Source organism: Rhinichthys klamathensis, unplaced genomic scaffold, assembly GCF_029890125.1.
Source record: "Rhinichthys klamathensis goyatoka isolate OS25496 unplaced genomic scaffold, OSU_Roscu_1.1 h1tg000721l_1, whole genome shotgun sequence".
In the NCBI taxonomy this organism is placed as follows: Eukaryota; Metazoa; Chordata; class Actinopteri; order Cypriniformes; family Leuciscidae; genus Rhinichthys; species Rhinichthys klamathensis.
The window spans coordinates 508,446-518,664 of record NW_026607136.1 but is presented as its reverse complement, the minus strand read 5'-3'; the positions used below and the strand labels follow the sequence as shown (position 1 = coordinate 518,664).

General features: G+C 41.0%; 1 protein-coding gene across 1 annotated transcript; it reads right to left on the bottom strand.

Annotated features, from left to right (window-relative positions):
* Positions 1–1,682: 1,682 nt before the first annotated feature.
* LOC130077159 (uncharacterized) lies at positions 1,683–5,552 on the bottom strand (the record flags this gene model as incomplete). The annotated part of the gene is made up of 5 exons (XM_056242304.1): positions 5,090–5,552; positions 3,016–3,405; positions 2,859–2,930; positions 2,224–2,610; positions 1,683–2,066 (listed from the first exon to the last, which is right to left on the bottom strand). Coding segments are annotated over exons 1-5 (1,696 nt in total), but the record flags the coding sequence as incomplete, so codon positions are not given.
* Between the last annotated feature and the right edge of the window lie 4,667 nt (positions 5,553–10,219).

The following is a 10,219-nucleotide window of genomic DNA, read 5'->3' as shown; positions in this document are numbered from 1 at the left end:
AACACATTGTAGTCCTTTACATCTATTGCGATCTCAAATTTCTGGCCAGTTGATAATACCTAGAATATCAAAATCGACTGCAGGCTGTAGATCCTTTTTCCTATTTAGCACCAAAACTCTGGAACAGTCTTCCTAGCATTGTACGGGAAGCAGACACACACTGTCAGTTTAAATCTAGACTAAAAACACATCTCTTTAACCTGGCCTACACATAACACAATATAATTTTCTATCATTTAAATCAGTTAAATGATTGTTAGGCTGCATAAACTAGGTCAGCCGGAATCAGGAACACTTCCTATAACACCCGATGTACAGTACATGTTACATTGTAAGAAGAATGGCATCTCTACTAATATCATTCTCCCGGTTTATCCCGAGGTTACCGTAGTCAGCGGGATCCGGGCCAGATCCAGATCAGTGGGAGGACCTGCGCTTTGGCATGACCACAACTCAGCCTTCAGATTGTGCCAACTAGACTATCCACTGTGAAGGCCTCATTGACACCACAGCCAGTGGCACAAATCCTCAACAAAACCCATCTCCACACTGGCGTGATGAATCCGATCTTCAACCAGATGTAAATGGATTAAATAATTTGAATGTTCCGATCCCAAACTGACTTCTTACCTGTAATGCTGCCTGAATCATAATTATACACTGTTTGTTTGTTGGCCAGAGAACTGCCCCCCGACTAAGCCTGGTTTCTCCCGATGGGTTTTGGATTCCTTGTCACTGTCACCTCTGGCTTGCTTAGTTGGGGACACTTAATATTCAACAATATTATTGATCTGACTGCATTGACACCATTTTATGAGAACTGAACTGGATGATGACATCACTCTTTTCTCTAGAGCGGCTGTATAGATAAATGAACTAAATTAATAACTAATGATTTCTACAATCGAAATGAATCAACACTTAACTGACAATGCCACTTTCAGACTTTGTTCCCTGTGAAGTCTTGTTACTGCCACGGCGTGCAACTCTGAACAATCTTCCATATTTCTGTGTATTCCTGGTTCCTCGATTCTAGCCTGTTTCCCCCAATACTCTGTGAACGTTTGCCGCCTGCCTACGACCCTTGCCTGGTAACCACTCTGAGTTTGGACTGCCCCAGTATAGTTATCAGCCCTGTGCTTTCTCTGTTTACTGCCTGTTTGTGTTCTTCATTAAAGTTATTGCACATGGATTCGAACGCCTCTGACTCTTCATCACAGATGTATACTATGAGAAAATTTGTTTTTAGTTTTTTTTTTTTTTAGTTTTTTTTTTTACTTTGAACACATGTAAATCTGCGGTGATGGAGACTCCAAAACAGTAATCTTTAAAATAGCATAATAGGGGCACTTTAAGTAAATTTTGTGCTTTCTTTGAGCCAATACAGCAACGAAAGTACTACCTTTTATCAGTGTACATACATTATTAAGAAAGTTTTGTTACGACTTTTTCTACAACCTTGTGTAATGGGTCAATAAAAGGAGGGTTTATAAAGAAGTCAAGACAATACTTTACCAGTGGTTGTGATGGGTGGAGTAATGGATTCTGTAGGGGAGATTGTCTCTGTTGTTGTAGAGGCAGATGGGATGGACCGGTTTGAGGATTCTGGTATTAGGACCATTTTAAATCAACATCAATTTTCCAAACAAATGACTTAAATGCATGAGTAAATGCTCTCCTACCTAAACAGTAAGCTCCGCAAAATATTGGCTTGACAAACTCATAAACATAGTAATTTCCTGGACAGGCTTTGACTCTTATAGGGTGGGATTTGTAAGTACAGCAGCCGTTCCATGAGGAGACACAGACCTGACGGGTGACCACTCCATCTTCCAGCTGTGGGTGCGAGCCGTTGAGCCACAGTGGGGAACCAGTGCCACACGTGTACTGATTTACACATGATTCTGGCATCTGAGCTTTTTGTCCATTGTAGAACAGCCTGTACCAGCCATTCCACTCCACATTATAATCACACATGCCTAAGTTATGATGGTCAGTGGCTCTCCAAGGCTGATCCAGACTGGTATATTTGTAGCAGGGGTCGACACTTGGGGTGGTGAAAGATACTATTATGAAAGATTTGAAAGAGAGCATTATATACTGAAGATTAAATGCATCCAAGTAGAAGACAAAATTTAACAGGTCTGCACAGGTAATTATCATATGAAAATCTACAATACAATTCATGATAATTGTGACAAATACAAAGATGAATGAATATACCTGCACAATATACAGGAGCTGGGATTGAAAGAGTTGGTCTGGTAAATTTGTAGACATAATAATTTCCAGGACAAGCTTTGACTTGAATTGGGTCGGATCTGTAGCGACTGCACTGATCATGATAAGAGCCATAAATTTCACGAGTAACAACTCCATCTTCTAGCCGAGGATGAGAGCCACCAACATACAGAGAACTAAAACCTCCACATGACATGTAATTAAAACACCACTCAGGCATCTGAGCACTCGATCCATTAATGAAGAGTCGATACCAGCCATCCCATTCTACACGAGTGTCATCATGTCTATTTACATCTCCATTTTTATACCAGTAAATGGGTGTGCTTCTCCAGTAGTTGTCGAGTATGTTGTAGTTATTGCAAGAGTCTGTGTTAGTGAGAGATTAAAACAAATAACTAATTTCATCTAGGCAAATATGGTGATAAAAATATAGTAAGGTAGTTTAGCCATTTGTACTGTGCATGACATGCCTACGTAATATGATATGATATGTTCATGCATAAAAGATTCCATTTTTAAACTGTAATGCAGAATCATTACCAAAAAAAAGCTAATTCTGGATATTTTGAAGTTCTTATTCATATATGTTATTATATTTACTGCATACAACTTACTCAAGGTGATGTTGGATCCAGTGATTATATCTGGACTCACAGTGGAAACCACCTGTGAAATAGTGCTGACATCTAAAAAGAAGGAAATTCAAGACATGACTGAAATCATTTTTAAAAGGATTTAAATTCTTTGTTAATAAGTTGGAAAGCATAGTACCTGTACAGTATCCTGAACACCCAAATTGTGGATTCACAAGTTCATAGACATAGTAATTGCCTGGACACGCTTTCACTCTAATGGGTCTTGTCTTGTAATTACAGCAGCTTCCCCAATGATAACTACCACAGACCTCCCTGATCACCACTCCATCCTCTATCTGAGGGTGAGGATCATTGAGCCACAGATTTATGTTTGTATTACAGGTGAATGAACTAACACAGGTCTCTGACATCCGGATGTCCATTCCATAGTAGAAAAGCCGGTACCAGCCATTCCAGGAGAAAGAGTCATCACAAATGTTATCTCCACTTTCATTGTTGGCTCTCCAGGGACGATCCAGAGACTCATAGTTGTAGCAGGGATCACTGCTGATGCTTTGGAAAGCAACTGTCATGGACAAAAGGGATCTTTGTAAAACATACTGTATTTATATGGAAGACCATTTAGTTTTAGCCCTGACTACAGAGACACTGGGATAGGCTTCAGCATCTTCGTGACCTTATATAGGACAAGAGGTTTGGAGAATTTAGTGTTATATCCTAAAACTAAAATGATATTCTACAATTATATTCTACCCGGTGGTGTGCAGTAAAGCCCAAAAGAAAGCAAGAAATCACATCCCTGCAAAGTAACAGCTAAAAAGCTGTGCAAATAATCAAGCATTTTCTAACTGTGAATGCACTGTGGATGACTGTTTGGTATGACCATGTGCTCACATACAGTATGCATATGAAATGTTGAATGGTTTAAAAGTTGTGAGATTTGAGGAACTGTGTTACAAATAACAGAACTAGGGAAGTGTTAACAATGGGTGGTTCGTGAGGGGCAAACATAGTGTTCTGACGATTTGTGCTACATGCTCAGATTGTGCTACTTCCAATTAAAACAGATAGGTAGAACAATTCGATAGTGAAATATGCCAGATTGTACTACCATCAGCATATTCATGTGGTTTGAGGATTTATTGATGTCCACACCAACCCCTACCGTAAACCTACCCTTAAAACAATGCAAATATAGTGTTGGTAGTACAATCTGATAGGTAGCATTATTTGACAGAACAACAGAATGGCTGATGGACTGCAAACAACTGATTCTAACTTTTTTCCAGCTGATGAATGATAAAAACATTGACAACCAATTTGAATACTTTCGGCTTTAAAGGTGGGGTAAGCAGTATTTCTAAAACACTGTTGGACAATGTTGATATTTGAAATCAACCCAAACAAACACACCCCTCTCTTCAATGCTCCGCCTCCAAAACTCACACTCCGATCCTAACCGCCCTGCTCAGAGTCGGCCTTGAACCCTGATCCCACTTCATCATGCGAGTCGAATGCACTACCAATGACGCTAAACACCACATTCTCTAGCAATTGCCAAGGCGACTCACACTAACTGGCCTCCGTTACGCACGCAATCCAAGAGAGGATGTTTGTTTATCATAGCAGAAGCGCAACAAAATAATGCTTCACGAAAAATAAAGTGCAGATGATGAACGAATGACACAATAGTAATTACAAACAAGAGTTCGTTGTTAGTTGCCAACAGCACAGCAGCTCCAGACACACAATGACACTCAAAGCCAGTGTTACTCACGTGTGGAGCGAATCAAAGCAACATCCGTGTCTGTTTTCAGGCCTTCCCGCTTAGCTCTCTCCAGCGCGGGACAGCGTTTCTAATATTAACATGCGTCCTAAAGTTCTTGCCCAGTCATAATCCTTTATTTTCCAGTGATTTCTTCTGAGCTTTTCTCTTTTGTATTGTGTCTCATCTCATCTCTATTTCTGCAGTCTTTCAAATCTACCTCTTCCTCGTTCTCTCTCCTCCACCATCATACGCCCCCTAATGCTAATTGGCTACACACATTTGTTGTTGTGTCGGTCTGACTATCTTCCAAACAGCATTTTTCAAATACCGCTTACCCCACCTTTAAAGAGCTCAAGCATTTAAAGCGGCAGATGACATAACTGCTTCGCTTATAATAAACAGAACGATATTGTGCATTGGTGTGGATGCTAAAATGGTTTTCGTTATTGTTCTTGGTGTGAAAAGGTCTTTAAAATCGCACCTGCACAGTACATCGGCCCTGGAGCTGATACGATGGGTTTGACAAATTCATAGACGTAATAATCTCCTGGACAGGCTTTGACTCGGATGGATGAGGAACTGTAGTCGCCACACTCTAAGGAATACCCCCACAGCCATCTTGAATGAGTTCCCAGGACTCCACGGGTCACCACTCCATCCTCAAGTGTTGGATGAGAACTGTTGAGATGCAGAGCAGTTTGACCGCCACATCCAGCATTACTCACACACCACTCAGACATCTGGGCACTTTCTCCATTCAAGTACAGCCGATACCAGCCACTCCATTCAACAAGGGTGTCATCATATTCATGGTAATGGCTTTGCCGTATGTCTCTCCAGGATTCATCAAGAGTGTTATAATCATTGCATGGATCAGAGAGGGAAGTTGTAGGTTCTGAGAGAATAAAGACAAACAAACAACAGACAGACCTGTGATTATACATTCTCATTCACTGCACTCCAAAAAGTCATTTTCTTCCTCAGTATTTTCCTTATTCTCGCTGGGTTGTGCAATAGCACTTAGAACTCAGGGGTTAAACTGGACCAGCGTTGAGCCCCGGCACATGGCTTACGCTGGCAACTCAACAGTGGACTTTTCTTTTACATTTTCAACAATATACATGTAGCTATATTTTTAAACACCTTTCTCGTTCTTACTAATTCAAGCAATGATGCAAAAGCGTTACTGCCTATTATGGCGTTAAATAATGGACAATATAGTGAATTACAACAGTGTGAGCACAGTGACAAAGCTTGCACGTAAAATGTTAACCTGCAGAAATAACAAATTCCAAACTCGAGCACAAAAAAATATGATTGTGAACACAAATCAGCACGTTGCAAGGAGATATAACAAAACTGCGAGCCCTGACAGGTCTCACACGCGCAGAACTGACCACAAGCGTGAGTTGAAATCTTCAAGTCAGTTTTGACAGGGGGTGGGGTCCAAATGTGTTAACAAATACTAATGGCTGCTGGCCTTCTCTGAAACTCTTATTTTGATTGCCTGCTTGTATTACATTAAAGGTATACGGTTTCTTATGTCTTAATAGAGTTCGGGATCGTTTTGTCACGTCGCAGTGCATTGTGGGAATCACGGTACGGAAGTAGATGTACTGTATAGTAGGCAGTAGGTAATTGACGCAGCGCATTCAATAAGAGTGAGAGGGAATGTCTCCTCCAGATGTTGCACAATTACAGGACACAAGTGTGGCTGCAAGGATGGATGGGGTGATGACACAACTGCTCCCACTCCCTCCTTTAAATTCATTCATTTAGCAGATGCTTTTAACCAAAGCCATTTACAAAATCAGGAATAACATTCAAGCTACAATGCAGACGGATCAGACTGAAATATTTGAGCTCCAGGCCTATTGTGTTTGACAAAAGCTTTTTTTCTGCACAAATAAATACAGATATTTGCAATAATATTTTACTACGTTGATATTCCACGGTTAGTTATTAAAATATCCCTTTAAATTAGTTCACCGGCCGCCGTCCACCAATCAGACGAGGCCGACGTCACAACCGGAATGATATCAAAATAGGAAGTGAGGCGTCTTGTTTTGGTGAACGGTGGGTTGTGTCTGAGAGGTGAATTTTCATAAATATTATACCGGATTACAGAACTACCGGACGAAAACAGTGTATTATTGCACGTATGATAGGTGAGTAATTACTCCTGAAGTGTAACAAACCCGCATAGACAAGCTTCATAGCTCACCGAATCTGACAAGTGTGTGTGTGTCACTTTTCTCCAAAACTATACAGTAAAATGACATGAAAATGATAAAAGAAATAGCCAGGGTCACTCTGAACAGGAATCATTTGGAAGAATGAGCAAACCTATGAAGGAATACTTTTTATGAATGTTTGAACATGGGACAAGGTGTAAGTACTAGAATGCACTTTGATGTTTAAGGTGCGTTTGCCATTACTTTTCTCCAAAACTAGTAAAATGACTTGAAAATACATACAGTAATAGTGAGAATTAAGAACTCTTTATTTTATATTGCCAACATTGAAGACACCTGCTTAACAAGCAGAATCACTGAAGGAGAAAATTTTAATTTTAAGTGACCATTATGGTGATCAGTGTTTATTTTAGTTGGGCTCTTGACCCTTAAGTCATTAACTTTAAGTTTTGTTTGGCTGCTCTACCTGAGTTATAACAGCCAGATGAACAAATAGAAAAGGTGATCGGATGGTGTTGGTTATGTATTAACATAATCATTATTTCACAATAATTTGACCTGAATCACTGAACTCATGTAGAGCCCAATTGCTGAGTTAGGTTTACTTTATTAATTATAGCAGCACTGTCCTTATACAGTAAAATATTTGTAACTTTTACAATGTAATCCAAATAATTTCAAAAAAGTTTCTCTTATTGTTACGGAATGGTAAAATAGTGAAGCGAGGATTCAAGTGCAGGAGTAAAGGTATTTATTTAATAAAGATACAAAACAAAACTACAAACAAAAACTCCCCATGGGGGAAAACAAGACAGATCTCAGGCAGGCACAGGAAACACAAGGGAAACATAGATAATGAACCAGCACAGGACTGCAAACGCAGGGAGACTAAATACGAAACAAACAAAGGAGGGTAACGAACAAGGCGGGTGGGGCAAATTAATCAATAATCAGGGAACAAGATGGGAGGGGCCAGAAAATTGACAAGATAGCACATGCCACAAGGAATATAAGACAAGCCATGTGATCACAACAAACCAGACTAAACACAAATACATGACAAACCGGGAATGTCAGAGCTCTGTCACCAAACCAGATATAAACCAAACAGATGTGACAGAACCCTGACATTACCCCCCTCCCCTCCAAGGGGACGCCACCTGGCGTTCCCAAATGAGAGACACCAAAAACAGACAGGAACATGACATACAAACGAACATTACAACAGACCAGACAGACAGATCAAAACATTAGGACAAGGAGGGGAGGGAGGGAAGGGAGCCAAGACTGAACCACTCTGAAAGTCCACATAGGCTTTTGCGGATACCAGGCGGGTCTGGACTCCTGGCTGAGAACCAGGACGGTGCCGAGGGGAGAGACCAGGGAAACTCAGGCAGGTCTGGAGCGGCGCCAGCAGGGCGAGACGCTGGGGCGGCGCTGGCAGGGCGAGGCGCTGGGGCGGCGCCGGGAGGGTGAGGCAGTTGGGGATGGCCTCCAGGCCCTGTGGGATCGCAGACGCCTTCCTCCTCGGTTTACGAGGTCGTGGCGGTGCAGCAGCCTCTTTGGCCACCACTGGCGGTGCAACAGGGAGAGTGGACAGCTCTGCAACAACCGAAGTCGGGTCCTCCCGGACCACCGGACTTGAGACCCCAGAAGTCGAGTCCTCCCGGACCACCGGACTCGAGACCCCCGAACTCGGGTCCTCCCGGACCACCAGACTCGAGACCCCCGAACTCGGGTCCTCAAGACCCGCCCACAAAGTTACTTGCGCTTTCGCGCTTGATACTTGCGTTTCAGATCGTTAAAATAGGGCATATTTTTGTGCGCTGTTGCTATTTTACCGGCGGGATAAATGACTCTTGCGCCCGACGCAAGTTTAAAAGGGGTTTGTCTGAAATAGCTTCATTATTCATAGGTGTGGTTTTGGGCGTAACGTGAAATTAACCAATCAGAGCGTCATCCAACATACCCTTTAAGAGCAGGTGCGCATGTTGCATGGCGGATTGCAATTATAACTGTGGATTTACCAGGCACGCGCCAGGAGCGGTTCACAGCCGAGGAGACCGATGTTCTTGTCAGGGCAGTGAAAGAGAGAGAAGTGACGTTGTATGGGGATGGGAGTTTTTTTTTTTTTGGTTGTTGACGGACAAACTAATTTGTCAGATGTCCTTATATACAGTACATGTGTCTTGCCACTATTTGGCAAACAGGTCTGATCCGTCATTACTACAATTTGCCTGAAAAATTTGGGTAAATTTGTAAGCTAGATTTAGGCCTACATTTTTTTACATCTTCATGGACACCACAATGATTTCCCTCATGTGTTAATATTTTTCCTTGTTATAATGTATGATTTGCAAAAATAAAAACTGCTGCATCTGTGTTGTTGAGAGAATCAAAGTGTATGCGCGTTGTGCATCCGCTACATTATGGCCAAGCATGCGCACTTAAAATAGCATAATGAACAACGCGCAACTGACTTTAGACTAGGTTTTTTCTGGTCAGTGGCGGAATTGTTTTCTGGAACTGCTAAATAGCACTAGGGAATGTTTGCGCCGAAACACGCCTCCTTTTTGCGCCGACCCGCCCAGGGAGCACAAGTTCATTCTCTAGTTTACCGACGTGCGTCTGTGGAGAGAAAAGCCCGCTTTGCGCGGGTGCAAAATAGGAATGATACATGCGTCAGTATACAAAGTCATTTGCGGCGGGTGCAAGATAGGGCCCTTTATGAGTTTATTTCAGGTCAAATGATTGCAGACATCCCAAGTCTCCCGGAAGTTCCGGGAGTCTCCCGCATATTGCTAGCGTCTCCCTGATGCCCGCAAATTAGTTCAAATCTCCCGGAATCTAGAGCGAGATAGAACATACTGCGCGCATAACATACATAGCGCGGCGGCGCGTGCATGGCAGAGAGAGTGAGAGACCTTGTGTGCCTCACGAAAGCTAGTCAAGGTAGTTTGTGTAAATTTGACTAATTTTAAATGGTTAACTTTTAAGGAATAAATTTGATTAATTATTACTCAATTCTAATATGTTAAATTTAATGAATAATATTGCTTGTAATCTGTTGCCACAATTGTATTGATTAGATATAGCATAATAATTTTTACAGTGTACAAACATTAAGAACAACAACAAAAATGCTAAATAAATGTAAGATATTAACATTAATATTACGTTTCATTAATATTAATACATAAAGTATAATAATTAATGTATAATATATATAAACATTAAAATTAACAATAAAAATGTTTTAAAAAAAGAATGATGTATGACAATTAACATTAATCTGAACATAAATAAATTATGTAATAATTAATGTAAATCATATATAGGCCTACAAACATTAAAATTATTTAAAAAATATCTAAAAGTCATGTTAAAAAAGAAAAAAGAAAATTATCATGAAATTG